Source organism: Apodemus sylvaticus, chromosome 5, assembly GCF_947179515.1.
Source record: "Apodemus sylvaticus chromosome 5, mApoSyl1.1, whole genome shotgun sequence".
Taxonomy (NCBI): domain Eukaryota; kingdom Metazoa; phylum Chordata; class Mammalia; order Rodentia; family Muridae; genus Apodemus; species Apodemus sylvaticus.
This window is the reverse complement of record NC_067476.1, coordinates 75548161-75566799: the sequence shown is the minus strand read 5'-3', so window position 1 is coordinate 75566799 and position 18639 is coordinate 75548161. Positions and strand designations below refer to the sequence as shown.

The following is an 18639-nucleotide window of genomic DNA, read 5'->3' as shown; positions in this document are numbered from 1 at the left end:
AGCTTCAGGTGTGTCACCCCAAAGGATATTTGTAACATCATTACTTTCTTAGTGAACTTAAATTATCCAATTTCTTTTTGCAGACCATCAAAAAACTGATAAATATTAATGTGCTTTCCGTTTGCAAGGTAAGCAGCTTTGTTATAAATCTCTTTTTTGGGGGGGGTGCTCTTTTTATCTAAAAACACTGATAGAGTCTGTTGGCTTATTTCTGTCAGCTCTTATTTACCATGTGTATTCCAAATGTGGTCTGTCTCCTTGTTTCCAGGAAGTAGAAAGCTGACCACCAAACACACTTGTCTTAGCTTACTTCCTAACAACATAATAAGCAATTCTCATGTGTCTTCTATGTACATTCAACATGATGGGTAACAGGACTGCAGAACCTGGCTCAGGTGAACGGCTAACTGACTTGAGCCGTTTGCTGCTCGTGACTGATTTGTTTCCATTTTGACATGCCTAGTGGTTCACTGTTATATGGGAAGTCAAGAGTCTAGAAACCAGTGAGAGTCGTTTTTATTAGATACCTAATAACCAGCCAAAAGAGCCTGGCATGGTGGCAAACGTCTTCCATCTCAGAAGGCAGAGGCGCACAGGGCTCTGTGAGTTCTAGGCCAGCCAGGGCTGCAGATCGAGACCCTGTCTCAAAAAACAAAGAAACAACAACAAAAACTAAGAACAACACAGACATCTGGCTTTTTCATTATTTGCTAAACGTGTTGTGGTGTTACTCATGTGTCACACAAGAGTACACGATGACTCCGCCGAAAGCAGAGAGTAGAGTATAAGCTCTGCTTGAACTTGAGCTTAGAAGTTACTGCTGAGGTGTACGTAACACACCACACGGAAGGATGGCCAGAGACTGAATCCCCATGCATAGTGTGTGACACTTTAAAGCTGAAAATTCTTGTCGGAAGCCACTGCACTTTTAATAACTCCTGTATATACTAGCTTATTTAAGGAAATAGGAAATAGCTGTCTTAGTCAGGGTTTCTATTCCTGCACAACATCATGACCAAGAAGCAAGTTGGGGAGGAAAGGGTTTATTGAGCTTACACTTCCACGTTGCAGTTCATCACTAAAGGAAGTCAGAACTGGAACTCAAGCAGGTCAGGGAGCAGGAGCTGATGCAGAGGCCACGGAGGGATGTTTGTTACTGACTTGCTTCCCCTGGCTTGCTCAGCCTGCTCTCTTATAGAACCTAAGAGCACCAGTCCAAAGGTGGTACCACCCACAAGGGGCCCTCCCTCCTTGATCACTAATTGAGAAAATGCCCCACAGCTGGATCTCATGGAGGCACTTCCCCAACTAAAGCTCCTTTCTCTGTGATAACTCCAGCCTGTATCAAGTTGACACACAAAACTAGCCAGTTCAATTGACCCCTTGTCAACTTGACACACAAGCACATCACTATTAAGCCTCAACCCTTACTTTCTTATTCATCCCCAAGATCTAAATTACTTTAAAAATCCCACAGTCTTTACATATTAAAAGTTCAATCACCTTAAAATGTCCAATATCTTTAAAATTCAAAGTCTTTTAAAAATTCAAAGTCTTTTAACTGTTGGCTCCACTAAAATACTTTCTTCCTTCAAGAGGGAAACATATCAGGGCACAGTCACAACCAAAAGCAAAACTCAAACTCCAATGGTTCAATGTCTGGGATCCAACTCACAATCTTCCAGGCTCCTTCAAGGGCTTGGGTCACTTCTTCAGTCCTGCCCTTTGTAGCACACAGCTTGTCTTCTAGGCTCCAGCTGCCTGTACTCCACTGCTGCTGCTGTTCTTGGTGGTCATCGCATGGTACTGGCATCTCCAAAACACTGTTGACTTCTACTGTAATTAGGCTTCACCAATAGCCTCTCATAGGCTCTCTTCATGGTGACAAGCCTCTGCTCCTATGCATGACCCATTCACGTCCTGGGCCATCTATTGCAACTGAGGCTGCACCTTCACCAATGGCCTTCCATGGCCTCTCACTGTGCCAAGAGCCTTAGCTGCTCTTCATGACGCCTTCATGCCTTCAAAACCAGTACCATCTGGTGACTCTTACACAGTACCAAGTCCAGCCACAGCACAAAATACAACTGTGGCTATCTCTGGAACACACTTTCTGTGCTCTCAGAAAACACTTCCAAGAAGATTTCAGGGGGCTGGAGAGATGGCTCGGTGGTTAAGAGAATTGACTGCTCTTCTGAAGGTTGTGAGCTCAAAGCAACCACATGATGGCTCACAACCATTCATAATGAGATCTGATGCCCTCCTCTGGGGTATCTGAAGATAGCTACAGCGAGCAAGTGGGACCAGAGTGAGAAGGAAGAAAAGTATCTGGAGACAGCTACAGTGTACTTACATATAAAAAAAAAAAATTTCATTTCAGTGATGCTGGTCCTTTCTTAATCACCGCTAATTTCTTAGCTCCAGCTAACCAGCATCAGTAGTCCCAGTTAACACAAAGGTTTGCTTTAGTGGTTCTGGTATCTTGTTACTCACAGCTAACCAAAACCACAGAATCTTCACAATCAAAACATGGCCACTGTAAGAGTCTTTAATCTTCCCTCTGAAATTTCACAAGCCAGGCCTCCATCTTCTGCACTGTCCTCCAAGCTCCTACAGAACTTTCCACAGCTTTTCTAGCTCAAAGTCCAAAGTCCTTCCACAATCCTCCCCAAGACATGATCAGGTTGTCACAGGAATACCCCACTATGCTGGTACCAATTTGTCTTAGTCAGGGTTTCTATTCCTGCACAACATCATGACCAAGAAGCAAGTTGGGGAGGAAAGGGTTTATTGAGCTTACACTTCCACGTTGCAGTTCATCACTAAAGGAAGTTAGAACTGGAACTCAAGCAGGTCAGGGAGCAGGAGCTGATGCAGAGGCCACGGAGGGATGTTTGTTACTGGCTTGCTTCCCCTGGCTTGCTCAGCCTGCTCTCTTATAGAACCCAAGAGCACCAGCCCAAAGGTGGTACCACCCACAAGGGGCCCTCCCCCCTTGATCACTAATTGAGAAAATGCCCCACAGCTGCATCTCATGGAGGCACTTCCCCAACTAAAGCTCCTTTCTTTGTGATAACCCCAGCCTGTGTCAAGTTGACACACAAAACTAGTCAGTACAATTGCTTAAGTCAGAACTCTTCAAAATAATATAAATATAAATTATAAATTAAACGTTTAAATAAGAATTAAATGTTTCACTTTGTGGTGGGCTCTTTGTGTTTTTCTCTGTTATGGATTTTTCAAGAGAAACTATCCCTATGCCTTTAAGGTCTAAGAGAAATGAAGGATGACCCTCACATGGTTGGTTTAAGACCAAGAACCTAGCACTGCTACACCTGGCCTGATTTTTTCTTGTATGGCTTTGCTTTTCCTTGGGTATTGTAAATGTTTGGATGTGTTAATTCAGTGCTTACAGATAAAGAACACTGTCTAGCTTGTTACTTAAAAGCCACCTCAAATGTATTATGTAATAAAATGGCAAATATTTTTGTCAAATAAATAATTACTACACTGTATCTTCTTCCTTGTTATGAATCAAGGTGTCTGTGGATCCCCTCCCCGTGTGTGTGTGTGTGTGTGTGTGTGTGTTGTTGTTGTTGTTGTTGTTTGGCTTTTATAAACTGAAGTTTAAGTGACCAGAGGAGTCATCAGTGGAGATATGAGTAGATAAAGAGCAAGGCCCACGTTGGTGAGACTGATGTTTCTAATGTAGCGAATAGGAACATCTTGTATAGTTTTAAGGGCGCTTTTTTTTTATACCAGATTTATATAAATGTTCAGCCTCTAATTATCCCTGTTTGATTTCCGGCTAATTAAGGAACTACCATTTTCTATTAGTCTTGGGGTAAATTACTTGTTACTTTACTTCTCATCCGTAAATTGAAGATAATATATCTCTTTACCTCAGTGACTTGTTTGAATGGAACAAGGTAATCTCTATATCTTGGGGCTACAGCTCAGTAAATGGAGTTCTTGCTTAGTAGACATGAAGCCCTAGGTTCGAACCTTAGAACTGCATAATACTAGGCATGATCACATGTGCTAGAGGAAGTGGAAGGAAAAGCAAGAGGATCAGGAATTTAAGATCATGCTTAGCCAGGCTGAACTACACAAGACCCCGAGTAGAGGGTCAGAGAGGTGAGAAGAGAGGGAGGGAGGGGGAGGGAGGTACAAGAATACTCTAAAAATGTTATTATTACTATTAAATTCAAAGATGATAAAAATGTTTTACTAAATACATGCAATAATATTTTTTAAGAAAATAAAGTTTTTAAATAAAAATTAATATAACTTCTGTTTTATGTCTTGATGGACTTTCCTTTAAAATTAATGATTTTACTGTTACTCTGATTTCTTTTTTTTGGTGTAACCAGCCAAAATGCTTGAAAATAATGTGTTAGGACAGTGTGAGGTATTTCACAATATGTTGTCCTAAGTTAATGAGAAAACCTTGTTCAAGAGCATCAGGTTTATGTTGTAGAGTTCTTAATACTAGCTGTAGGTTTGTCTCCTGATATCTTCCCTTCCTCATCAGATCAGCTGAGTAGGGTTTTCCTCTGGATCCTAGTCTTTTACAGTCCTGTTTGCTAAAACTTCATTGTTGGCCTTGCTTTAAAATGCTGGCCTTCTATTTCCCAAGCATGAATTTTTGGCTGGCCATCTGTAGAATACTAAACTAATAATAAAAGGCCAAGGTCCTGATTTAATCCTGGAGCTTGTCCTGCTCCAAGGCCACAGACCGTGTCCTCCTCACAGCCTCTTAGGACAGATTAACGTGCGATCCATCTCACCCTTGCTTAAATACCAAATAGTGCTGGTGTGTTTGTGTGTGTGTGTGATGAATAAGATAACACAAACCTAACAGCTCTGCAAAGTGGCTAGCCCATTCTTAAAGTGATGATGGTAAACACTAGAGGTCATGATGTACATCTGTTAACCCCAGGGCTTGGGAGACTGAAGCAGGAGAATCAGGAGTCTGAGGCCAGCTTGAGCTACACACTGAGTCCCTGTCTCAAGAGAAAAGGGGAAAGGAGGGGGGAGAATAAGGACATCCTGATCCTATCATCTTAGATATGGCTTCTCCCCCTCTTCATTCTTCCTCCTCCCCTTTCTCTTTTTGAATTGGTGTTTATAAACTGGTTCCTATAATCTGGAACACAGTTCATGGACACAGATGCTCATTTTTTAAATACTTTGAGACATACTGAAGGGACATATCACCAGTAGAATATTTGAATGTATGCTTAAAAGTTATACAAGCCTTTGGTAGACCAAATCCTATTTTCAAAGCACTAAGGGATTTTACTATTTAAAATAATTCTTCGATATGTTGAATAAGCATCCTTTAGTCAGTATTAAGCATGGATCTAAATTTACTTGTATCATTGTTATGTAAACTTTAAATGGAAAAGCAATTCAGATGTCCTGGTTCATGATGTCATTGGCCCTTAGAGTATGGTGCACAGTTGGTTTGGGTTGATGTACTGTGGGTAAGATCAATAACATGACCTCTGAGGCACCATGCAGGTGTGAAAACAGTGAGAGTGGTTGATGAACTGCGGTAAACCAATAGGCGGAAGATGCTGTGAGGTCAGGATTGTACAGGAACTTGAGTGTTCAGCAGGTAGAGAACTGTAGAGAGCCTGCAGAATCTGTATGTGTGAGACAGTGCTAGAGCGAGGATGACATGGCAGCTGGTATCCTGTCGCATGTGTGTGCTTATGGATACCGAGGAGAGGCATTCCCCTAGGTGAAGCTTTATGTGTGATAAACCCGAGTTTAAGCTTTTCTGATGTGATTTGTCCCAGACAGTATTTTGATGACTTGTACCTATCATTCTTTAGCTGATGGCATTTTGTTGCCAAGGCCAGAACCACATTTTCAGTAGCAGTGATTGCGGGAACCTTGGGGTAAGAAAAGGAAATGAAAGCTGGTCTGGCTACAGGACCTAATGTTTTATGGTGTTTGGGCATCAGGGGAACTGAGGCACAGGTGTCTAGCCTGAAGCTCCAGTAAATGTATTAAGTAAGATTAAATAAGAAGAAGAGTAGTCTCTCTTTACCCTTAGGTTCACCTGGTGTATGTCTTCACCAAATGATATGCCGGAGAATCAGGAGTGTACCAGGAGATGATGGTGAGATCAGCCTGCCCTGTGAGTTAGGGTCATGCTCAAAATTAAATGTAGCCCCCAGAATCTTGTTGGAAGGTCCATGTGCTTCTTCCCTGTGTGAGTAGGCCAGGTGTTTGTAAATGTCATGAAAGCCCCACATTATAATAGTAAAATAATCCTGAACTTAAAGAAATTTCAGGTTATCACAGACAAAGAGGTGATCTAGGAGAATATTAGGGAAGAAATATTAACCAGAGCAATTGTGGCCACAGACTCTTGATGTGTAATTGTAAACAGCTTTCCCAAGGTATTCAACAATATGGTTCTAGCTGAATACTTCATTTTCAAAAGATTTAGTGTGTGTGTGTGTGTGTGTGTGTGTGACCATCCCTGCACATGTACCTCATGAATCCATGTGTACCTCATGAGTGCAGTAACAGAGGCCAGAAGAGGGTATCAGATTCCCTGGCACTGGAATTATGGATGGTTGTAAGCAACCAACCATGTGGATGCTAGGAGCCAAGCCTACAAGAGCAGTAAGTGGTTGCTTGACTTTTCAATCTTGTCCAGTGGCTTGGGCTTTTTCTATGTACCAAACTTCATGTCTTATTAGGGCCAAGGTGGTATCTGTCCCTTCTAGAGTAGATCAGGCTTGGACTCCTGTGGGCCCATGGCATTCTGCATGGCTTCCCTTCACTTTGCAGTTCTTAGTGTTGAGCTGTCTACACAGTGTGGGCACCATGAGCATTGACACTTGCCTTATCCCAAGTATCTTTTCTACAAACAGATAAATGCATTTTAAAAATTAAAACTTCTCATTCTTTAAAATCACAGTGATTCTAAGTGTGGCCCTACAATGGTAAATGTGGGTTAGTTGAAGTAAATTGGAAGGATTTCTTAGGTCAGAGGTTTACAGATCTGTGGCTGGATAAGGACTACTAGCATGTTGGTCAATTCAGTTTTTAAGAGCTAAAACTTTCCTATTCAGATTTATAGCTTCTCTTGGGAAAAAAAAATCTGAAAATCATGCAGTGCAGACCTCAGGAACTGAGTAGCAGCTGAGTATATGAGCCCAGCTTCTCCAGATCACGCAGCCCCTGCTGCTCTGTGTTTGAGCAGTGTTTCTAGATAATCTGAGTGTGAGTTCCCCTCCAAGTGATTCCAAGTCTTCTGTCTACTCAAACTCAGGGAGCTTGAAAGATTAGATTGGCTTGGACCAAGTCATCCTCCTGTGTCTTAGTCCATTTGCAGCTGATGTGACAACGGGCATCTCTCACAGCGTGGGGGGGATGGAGAATTCAGGATCAAGGTGCTAGGGGAGTCATTGTGCAGAGGAACAGTTCCTTATAGCCTGTGCCCACTGCAGTGTTTTTTCACATGGTGAAGGGGAAATGAACAGCTTTATCAGATCCCTATCCTTGTGGTGTAATTAATCATCTCCTCAGAGTCTCTACCTTTAGCGTGGTATTGGGGTTCCACCTGTGAGCTTTGTGGGAACACAGCATTCAGGTCATCTCCCATTCCTGGTGTTCTCTGAAATCCACATAGAACCTTGGGAGATTCTCTCATTTTCAGATGAGTGCTATCAAAACAATATTGCTTGACCTGCCTGCTACCCTCAAAGCACTTGTTACAATACTTTTCAAAAGCCAAGTTTTCTCCTGTATCACCATGCCTTCCTTCATTGTAGGTGGTTAGCAAAAGTGCCTGATGCTGTGCCTTGCCCACGATCTAAATGTTTGGATGAGTGCTCAAAGGGTGGAAAGTACCAAAGCATTCACTTTCTCCTCCTTTCATGGACTCACCTCTGGCAGATGACACAGTACCAGCAGGGGGAGCCTCAGATTAGCTTGGTAATCTATGAAGAGAGTTTTGTGCCTCAGTTTAATTGGATTGAATTTAGGAAGTTGCTAGAAATATATCCTCATATTCTGCTTCCACGATTTAAGGTAACTTCAGGAAACTAAGAAATCCCAAGTAGGATGTGTCCTTCAACACAGATTCTCCCATCTAAGGTTTTTCTGGGTGAGGATATTCAAAGTTAATATTTAGTCAATTCATTTTGAAACTAGGACTACCAGCACGTGTTGTCCTCTGCTACTAAAATTTTTTCAAGTAAGCAGTACATTCAGCCCTTAGGGATGGCAATAGAAGGCTGCCTCAGACCCAGCAGAGGCAGGATTCCAAAGACAGGGCAGAGCTTTTTCCACAGCCTTCTTCTGAAAATAAAGACACCCTTGTAGATTCTCTACAGGGTTTGGGGTTCTCTTTAGCTCATCGTGAACCTAGCTTATAGGAAAATGTCTTTCATATGTTTGAAAACATGGCAGGGACTTGAACTTTAGGAATTGTTTTCTCTTTTCAACATCTGTCACTTTTGAGAAATTGTCACTTTGTTTTAGGGAGGAAAGATAATAGAAGCACTTACTCAGACATTTTACCATGGAAACACCAGATGATGCTCTGTTCATTACTCTTAATAAGCTTTCTTTGGAGTGTATAAATTAGGGGCTTAGGTTTGGCATCATTGATAAGCATTTCTGTGTTTTGGAAAGTTTTTTTTTCTATTATATTATCTTAATATGGATCAAAGTAGAATGTATTAGACAAGGAAAAGCTCTGTTTGTGTTCTGGGGAAACATTCCAAACTAAGAGAACTCTTCAACTTCTTCAATGACTTAAGCACCAAGAAAAGGCAAAGTCAAATAGCATTGTAAGATCTCAGAGTGCTCTCAAAACTGTGGCTAACTAAGGTTTCCACCCTTGTACAGTAAAGACTGTTAGCTATGCAGGTGAGATTGTAAGAACTTCTAATTATGCTAAGTTCTCACTTCCTCACCTCCTTGGAGCTCAAATTATACTGTTTGCCAAAGGAAGTGTGTGCTGTGTCATTCTGGTGTGGCTTCCAGTAGTTTTTGTCGTTTCTCAAAAGGGGGAAGGGCCATTGTAGAACATGGTTGTTAATTCTTTTCATGTCCATACTATGATTGTTTTTAAGATGCCCTTTATTTTAGTTGAACACTTGTTTCAGATTTTTGTATTTCAGATTTTGTAAGAAACTGTATCCTTCTAAACTGTATGGGTGCATTTCTCAGTTGCCTAAATCTAGATTTGATTGGTTTCAGCATGTTTCTTTGAGGCTTGAATTAGGGCATAGGTGAACCAATTGGCTGTGGGACATGTTCTGATTTTGCTCATGAAAAACCTGGATTTCTGAAGCTGAGGCTGGATTCCGGGCGGCTTGTTCTGTTTCCTTCTCTAGTCACAGGTAGGAGTGGCACAGGTCTTACTGAATCAAGCATCTTAAGTTTGAGTGATTGATAATTTTCTTGAGATAGGTAGGTCCTTGTTATGTAGCTTGGGCTGGCAAGGAACCCAGTGTGAACCAGGCTCCTAACTTAGTACTGTGATTAAAGGGAGGCGGAGCCTTGTCTGGCTCTTTTCACTAGAACCTTAGAGCATTATAACAGTGTTGGAATAAATGGTCAGGTACCAGAAGTTACATGACAAAGGAAAAAAATACCAATTTTTATACCAAAGAGTAGGACCACCTAGACAGGGACCTGGGTTCCTTCTGTCAGCAGTGACCACCACTGCAGAAGTAAAGGAGTACTCAGAGGAGGCTTTGGTGGCTTCCTTTCTGTTTCTGGTGGTGTTTGTTTTTGGTTTTGTTTGTTTTTCTTAAAGAAATAAGATTGTGAGGGCTTTATTAATTATAAAAGCAATGCAAGATTGTTGCCAAAGATATTTGAAAACTATATGAACACTAAGAAGAAAATAAATTCTGTGTAATTCTGGTCACAGATGGCTACACTTTAATACAACATTTTCAAGGATTTTCTAGGCCAGGCAGTCTATTTTTGAGTTATGTATCTCAATTAAATGATGTAATAATACTGATTGTGATTTTGTATGTGGTAAATGAACTTCGTACTTTTTTCCTAACTAGAATATACATATCTGTACCAGTAAATAGTGTCCCTGAAAATGAGTATGTGGTTTCCTCCAAGGAGTTCTGGTTTAAGCTGTGATGAAGCCATTCATGTGTCCATGAACATTTGAGTGCTGTAGGCCAGCTTGCTCAGGAGGTGACATATGAGACAGCAATGTAGATTAACTTTTTAGATTTTAAAGTGTCTTTGTTTCTCTTGTGGTATGGATTAATGAAAACATTACTAAAAAAAAAAAAAAACACTTATTTTTTGCTGAAAACCTTGAAATTCTCATTATGGCAAAAGTTCTGTTGTGGTGGCTTCAACCTCCTTGGGTGAAAACTGTCTTACTTGCTTTTCTGTTTGTAGGCAGTGTTTGGACCTCTGGGTCCAGAGGAGTAAGAGTCCATTATGGTGGAAAAGTGTGGCTTACAGCTGCAGGCCTAGCTGAAGTAGTAGACTCTTAGCCTAAGAGTTCACATCTTGAACCACACCCAGAGCAAACTGTGACAATATAATTTTAGAAATATGTAAAGAGAAGCAACAAACTTCCTGGCATAGTAATTATCACGTGAAGATGGCCTAACAGCATATTGAATTAGCTCCAGAAACACCATGTGAGCTGTGAAATGCAGTGTAGATGCACAGGGAAATTTCTTGGCAATACTTGGTGTATGGGTCTAAATACCCAGATGTTAAGATACTAGTCACTAAATGCACAGTCAAATGGGACTTAACTTAGTTTAAATGTCCTATGTAAGTGTGGTGTTAAAGAGAATTTAATTTGGTGTGAGCACAGTTAAGTCTGTCTACTTATATGTTGAATATTTTAAGATGATGTGTAAACACATGCCCAAAAACAGATGGCCTGGTGTTGGATTTAAGACCGAGAATCTGATTATCAGGAAAGTTATTAAGGAAAATTTTAGTTTTTATAAAAACATGAAGAGTTCACATTATCTTCCTGTGGCTTTTCAGTGTTATTCCTGTTTGACTTTTTAATTTTTTCTTTTTAATGAGCTTCCACTTCATGGTAATATGAGAATCTGTAAACCTTAAGAAAGACCATCAGCCGGGCGGTGGTGGCACACGCCTGTAATCCCAGCACTCTGGGAGGCAGAGGCAGGTGGATTTCTGAGTTCGAGGCCAGCCTGGTCTACAGAGTGAGTTCCAGGACAGCCAGGACTACACAGAGAAACCCTGTCTTGAAAAAAGCAAATCCAAAAAAAAAAAAAAAAAAAAAGAAAGACCATCACTTTTACCTATAAGGGTTTTGTCTTTGCTGGTGTGTTGTCTGGTGACTGAGTAGTCAATATATATTTTTGGCTCTTTAGCCACCAGCCACCAAAGCACTCTTATTTTTTTGCCCTCAGTTACTCAAGCTTATCATTTTAATTTATATTTATAAAGAATATATTTGGTCATGTGAGTACATATAAAGTCAAAAAGGCATTTAAGTCTTAACATGTTACTGATATAATTTTGTAGGTATGATTATATCATGTGAAGTTTCACGTTGTCAGACCATTTTCTGGATAACTTTTCACTCAGAGCAGAAACATGCTGTGGCATAAAAGAAAATATAAGCTTCTAGTTTATATTTCCCCAGTATTTTAACCAAAAGTTAAACTGTGGTTGTTCTTGCTTGGTAATTCCCCAGGTCAATTGGTGCCTGCAAATCTCATTCATTCTCCTCCCCTTTGTATAGAGAAGCTACTACAAGCACTAGCCAGCTGCTCTTCCGAGCTCCACTTAGCTACTCTTCAGTTAACAAGTCTTACTTCCTTAATACAGATCAGTAGACATGTAAGGGCACACGCATGCATGCACATAGGCACACATGAGTAAGAACACTTTTAAAGTTCATTTTCATTTTCCTCACTTCTGGTTTTGGTGAACTTAGGGCTTTGGGAAACGGAGTAATAACTTCTATGAAAATGCTTGGAGATGACTTCCTAATATATTAGCTAAGCATTATGGTCCCCTGGTGAAATGTGCTAATAGAAGCCCCTTTCAGATACAGTTGGCTTGCTGGTTAGCTTGGTTAGTCGGAGTGTAATGCTCATAAATGCAGACCATTTTCAGATACTCCTAAGGTTGCATACAATTCATCCTTTACAATGAAATATTCCATAGAATGCCTGTTTTACCTGTGTGAATGTCTAACCCTGATGTCTTCTACAGATGCAGGTTACATGGTGCATCTAACCAGTTGTACATATTTTTTCCCATCTCTTTTTTCTTTTAGTCCATCAAAGAAGTCTAGTAATTCAATAGAAAATATTTATTTCTTCACAGTTTGCTTTTTTTTGCATTCTGTTCCTTCTGGCATTTATTTGCTGCCAAGTGATCGTCTGTTTATGCTTTCATAACCTAACCAAAACATAGTCTAGGAAGTTCTGTCTGGCTTCTAGCTGCAAGTGCTCCTTTTCCTTAGCACCAGTGCCCCCTGTCTGCTCGTAGGAGCATCTCCTTATGGGTCCTGAGTTCTTCCCTCCCAGCCTAGTGGCTGCACATAGAACAGAAGGATGGCTCCTTACTCTAAGGTGTTGCTCCCAGTTCTCAGTTGACATGCAGAGAGTATTTTTATGCCTTTTTATCTCCTGAGTTTGGTAAACTGTGATTTCAGTTCCTTGGTTTCCAGAGTACTTTGTGATTTTAGTTCCTTAATTACTATCCACATATTATATAGAGAAGTCTCCTAAAACTTTATGAATTTGTTAAATTCTCCTGCTTTGAGTGTTCAGGTTTTGTTGCTTTGTTTGTTTGGGAGTAAATATAAAGAGTTTTAATCATCATTACAGTCTAATCTTAGAACTATTCCAGTACCCCAAGGAAATCCCAAATGAAACATTTTAAAATAATGAAAGAATTATCCAAAAACTTCCTTATGGTCAGTTGACATGGATGACCTCACAATTTACTACTGTTCTGGGCTCTAAATTGTGGGACATACCATGTTCGAGGGTAGCATTGAGGCTTCAATAGTGCTATATCCTAAAAGGATTGTGCAGTGTGAGTGTGGGTGTCCCTTCAGAAACCTCTGATATGCCATCTTTGGGATCACACACACACACACACACACCTTCATTCCAAGTTAAGAATGTAGTAACATGTAATGTAAGTCTTCATTAACATACTAAGACTTCGGAGAAGAAGAACTTAGCTCAGAGTCACACCGCTATAAGAAGAGCTGAAACTAGAACTGTGGTGAGTGCATACCACAGTGGCCTTACATCACTGGTTATCAACTAAACAGCTGCGGTTTGCCTCTGGAAAGACAAATCTTGGGAAATATATTAGCAAAGTTGAAATTAGTATTTAACCTGAAGAGGAGAGAGAGGTGACTATTGGAAAGATAAACTGTGACGTTAGCCTTTACTTCGCCTTGGTTTCATCATGTTGAATTTGAAGCCCAGTAGGAACATTTTGAATTGTTCCTACTTGTATTGTTTGAAATTGTTGAATTGTTTGAAAATTAAGAGTCTTTTCAAAGCTGTAAAATATTTAGTATGTTGCTTGTGGGACTGCTCTTTTTGGAGAGAGGGGTTATAAAATGTTAGCATGGAACAGTCTTTATCAACAAATGATTAATCTTACTAGTTAGAATTTTTGGTTAAAAGGCTGGTTACTTAGGGCAGTGGCTCAGACCTGCTTAATATGGGCAAAGGGCCTCAAGGTTCATGCAAAACAAGCAGAATATTGGTTGTGTCTTATAACAGAGATATAGTCGCAAATTAAACAAAGTCAAAATGGGTCAGTTAGTCAGGGTGCTTAGTGGAGCAGGTGCCCAGTGTGCTGTCCAGTGGCTCCTCTATCAGAAGGATCGGCCCCTTATCCCGTCATCCCACTATGTATCACATTCACCTTGGGGTCAGTGGCTCCTCTCGAGTCTACTACATTCTGCCTACAAAGAAAAGGGAAAGATAACGGAGAAGACAAGCTGTTTTCCTCTTCTCAAGTCCACAGCCAAGACATTGTATGTCCTACTTCTTATGAACTAGATAGTTGTAGGCCATGTGCAGTTGAGAAATTGTAATTTTTTTTTTTATGGGAAAGAGGTTATGTGCTCTGAACCTTCTGCAAGGAAAGAGCAAAGGACAGCTGGCAGTTTGCTTTGTCACCCTATTAGGATGAGTTATGTAAAAGCACAGATGTGTATAAAAGGAGGGATATGGGAAGCTTCCCCCTATACTTGCTCTTACAGTTTCTCCTTTTTCGTCTGGGCCAGGAGATTTGGTCACATCTTCTGGTGAAGTATTTTCCCTAAACTCTGAGGATATTCCTTTATTTGAAATTGGTGATGTGTCAGCCCACACTTTTTACCGATGGTGACAACTTACGCTTGGTCACTGGCAAGTGCATGCACTGTCTCGGGAGTGGATCTTGGACTCAGACATTCACATAGCACACTTTGCTGCAGAAAGTCTTCATGATCTTTTGCTCCTGAATATTTTCATGAAAAACAATCTTTTATCCAAATGCTGTCATTTTAATTGGTGGTTGATGTTATTCAAGATAAAAAGGCTTAGAATGTCTACACTTAGCAAGCATTTCAACTTCTTGTGTTGCTTAGAGAGCTGATACATGCTGAACCAAGACTTGTTTAACTGTGAGGTCATCTTGACAAAGATTGCACTTCTAACTTTTCTTGAAAAATAATATCCCCCAAAAGAGTTTGGTGATCGCCTGTGTCAACACTGTGTCTTTGGCCTGTGATTATGCAGTTGCTGAATTGCACACATCACCTTTCATGGTGGGTTACTAGAGGCCACAGATAGTTTCTGGTGTGTTTTGCTCACAACTGTGGCCCTCAGAAGAAATGAATGCACTTGATATTTACTTACATCTCACTTGCCGTCAAAAGATGACTTGAGCCCATGTGATGAGAACGCTTAAATCAGTCTGGTAGGTGGGATGTTATAGTGGAGCACACTCACACTCAGGCTTTTCTAGGAAGGACTGAAGAGATGTCCACTTACCATAGAGCCCTAGTTCTCTGAAGGTGCCCATGCCAGCCTTACTTTTCAGACAAGGCTAATCTTAGCCACATTCACTTTGCCAGTGCATTCTCTTTATGTACTCCTAACACAGTGTACATATAAGATAAGCCTCTCTCTATAGAATGGTGGCTCGTTTCGTGAGTCCCTTCTCTTTGGTGTGTGTGGGTGTCCTTCACTCTTTTGTGGCTTGTGTCCTCAGCCATCACTAGTGTTTTGTTTTCTCTTTTGCAGGTGACACGCTTGGTGCTGCCTGGCATGGTAGAAAGGTGAGTCACACACTCATACACACACCGTGCCTGTAGAGCTCGTTATTATTTATAGGGAGAATCCTTTCTTTGAGAATTTCATTAAAATGACTAATGAGCCTAACTCTGTCTTAGCACCAGGCGAGTCACACAGTGGAGCGTGAGTCAGTGGTGGAGGAGGCCTTTCCACTGGTTTTTTTTATTTCCTTCTCTAGGGTTGTGGTGGTTCCTTTAGATCAGGATTAAAAAGCCAGCCTGAGTCACCATCACTAACTCAATTGCCTGCTATTCTGAGGGGGTGGATAGAGTTCCTGGGATATTCCTGGGAATGCCTCCTTAAAGCTACAGCTACTCAGAGCCTACAGTAGTGGAATGTCCTGAAACTATGTACCTTCCTCTGGTGTTTTCATTCTTACTGGGGTAACAGGCACATGATGGACTAAGGCATGATGGGAAGTGACCACATGTCAAACTAACTCTAGGAGGAAAGGGCCAGTTGGAATTGGGTGCCAGTAGAATATTCCAAATGTTTTCATTTTGTTGAGAAATTTGTGGTTACATTTCCACATGGGAGATAGCACTGAATGTAAAATATAACTAAACTCTGTTTCCTTATCAGAAGAATCTATAGATGTTGCTTAGGTCTTCAAAGAAAACCTGCCAAAGAGAGCTGGGTTTGAATGTTGGGCCAGTTTGTTCATTTAATTTCAAGCTTCATCAATTGATAGGGGAAGAATCAAATATTCACTTCTTTTAAAAGACCAGGAAGGAAAGCAGTTTATGCATATCGAATCCATCTATATGTTCTGCTTAATTCGACCATGTGGAATGTGAGGGAATGGGGCTCAGAAGTCCATTTTTTGATCATGTACAGTGATTGAGAAACTTTTTCAGCAAAATTAGTTGTAATTGTATTTTACATGTACTGATTTGTGTATTCTACTTGCCTTATTTTAGTAGTTTCCCTTTAAACCCTTCCAGCAGAGTATTGACTGATGGGGAGGGGGTGTGCTCCGATGATAGGACATGAAATTGGCAGTGATCAAACCAGTGGTCATACTAGAACTCTAGGAATAGGGACAGAGTACAGTCCAATAAGGATGATATTTGGGTCACTGTCTCAATCTGAGTTTTGACATCTGCAAATGTCATTATAAAGAAATCTTTGGCCTTGGGGTAGGTGCTCAGTATTACATCAGTTGCCTAGCATGCCATGGGTTCCATCTCCATCAATTAAACAGAACAAGGAATCAAAGTTGTCAGCCATAGAAGTATTATGAAAGAATTTTTTTTTAAAGTTTGTTGGTGAAAACTGTGTAAAAGGAAATAATGGCAATGAAGTCATTTCCTGGAGCAGAAAGTATTGGATTCATAGAATGCCCAGCACAGTGTACTCGGTTAGTTGAAAGTAACCCCAACCCCTAGCTTAGTGAGATGAGATGCTGTGAAGAGCGTGATGCAGAGATAGAGATATGGACTTAGGGCCATCACTAGACCCAGCAGCACCACTCAGTCAGCGCTGATGCAGGTATGAAGGACAGTGTGAAGGGGAATCCATGCTTATCCAGTGGAACCCGCCTTGGAGAGTCCACATGAGTTCAATCCTTACAGTTCAAGAAATCAAGTTGATTTTAAGCTGAGGTTGAGAAATAGCCTGGTAGAAAGCCATCAGAAGCTGTGGAAAGCTGGAGTCATAGGAAAATGGGGATGGGGGCGCTTACTTAGGTCATCTATGTAGAGTTTGTTAATTAGTACTTTGTGTTAGAAGAAGGGACATGTATGTCCAATGGAACTTTAGGAGTTAATATGTATATTACTCAAGGTGTGCTAACTGCACTAATAGATTAATCCATACCTACATGGCTTATCGAGGTAAAGATTTATTTTCCCCTTATTTCTCTACTTTGTCCTTGAGGAATCTCAGGCTCCTTCTATCTATGGGCTCTGGCATAAATTTTTAAAGTCTATGTTAAGAAAGAGTTCTTCACCTAGCTAACAGGTAAAAGAAGACACTCAGGATGATGTTAGAGGAGGTCTCATGGGTCAGCCCTGGAAAGAGTGTAGATGACATTCTCTTGTCCAGAACTCCTGTCATAAGCTAGCAAGGGAGACCAGCAATGTTAGTGGTTTGCCAAAAGGAAGGAAAGGCTCCCTGTGAACAGCTGTCTGGAAGTGTTCTCCCTTACACCTGTCAGTGACTTCACTGTAGCTGCTCTCGACACCTCCCCACAGTGACCTATTTCTATGGTAGTTTCCGTAGGATTGGTATTCTCATTGAGTAACAGCAGTGTCCTTTAGAAAGAGCCTTTGTTATTGGTTTCTTCTCCCTCCTCCCTTTCAGTGGTTCTATCATTGATGTGTGAGATTTTTCCAACATTGTAGAACTATAGCCAACTATCACTAAACAAGTACCAATAATCAGTCCAAGGTATTGTCACCATACATATAGAAAGTGCATAATTACATTATCAGGAAACTTGCTCTCCCTACTTCCCTGGAATTATAAACATTGTGTACAGCTGGAGCCAGGAGGTGGTTGCCATAACAACCATGGAAAGGCTAAAAATAGCCTCTTTCATATTGTACTGCTTAAGGTAGAATTATGACATGTTATGGCGTTTTAGGGCAAGTAATTCTTTCTTGTGCTAAATGTTTGCAAACTTTATTCAACAAAGCAATATTTGTGTAGTGTGAGAATTTGATTGCTGGTTCTAATTGTATGCCTGACCCTGTGTTCCATAATTCCTTCTCTGACATTGAACACTGTTTTGATAGTTTTTCTGTGTTCTTAGGAGTCAATTAGAGGACTGTCTACACCAATTTCCGTTTACCACCTAAGCCTAGGAAACTCTTTAGTGACCCTGCAAGAGTGCACTTCAGTCGTCCCTCGTGTGTAGTGGAAATGTAAAGAGCTGGGATGGAGTCTGTATCTCACAGCTCTGTCGGGTTAGCACTCTGCACTGACTGACCTCTGGCTCCCCTCCTTTCTCTCCTCTGCTGCAGGGTGGGGGTGATGCAGAGTTTTCCTGAGTAAGGCCAGAATCAGTGACTTCTTTCAAAAGATACTATTATTCCTCCAGGGCAACAGTATTTTTGTAGAGGTGAGGACAGGGATGCTACAAGAGCCCAGCAGAATACTGTGAGGCATTGGTAGAACAAAAACTTGGCAAATTAAAAAATCCAGGTGACAATTAAAGGGAGTCTCCTGGGGAGTTGTCCAGATCTAAGGGAGTCCTAGAGCGCATAGCTGTAAGGGAACTGTAACTGAGAGCTGCTGGCATCCACAGGGCTGGACAAGCCTGTTGATTGGCTTCCAGGAGGACAAATAAAGGAAGTGACCGAGGAGGTGA

General features: G+C 41.0%; 1 protein-coding gene across 1 annotated transcript in view; it reads left to right on the top strand.

Moving 5' to 3' along the window:
• Window positions 1-18639, top strand: part of Hsd17b12 (hydroxysteroid 17-beta dehydrogenase 12) — a 135456-nt gene that overhangs the window by 99056 nt on the left and 17761 nt on the right. Inside the window, exons 6-7 of the mRNA XM_052183061.1 lie at window positions 84-128; window positions 15276-15310. Coding sequence (XP_052039021.1) covers window positions 84-128; window positions 15276-15310 — 80 coding nt within the window. The remainder of the gene's footprint in view (window positions 1-83; window positions 129-15275; window positions 15311-18639) is intronic.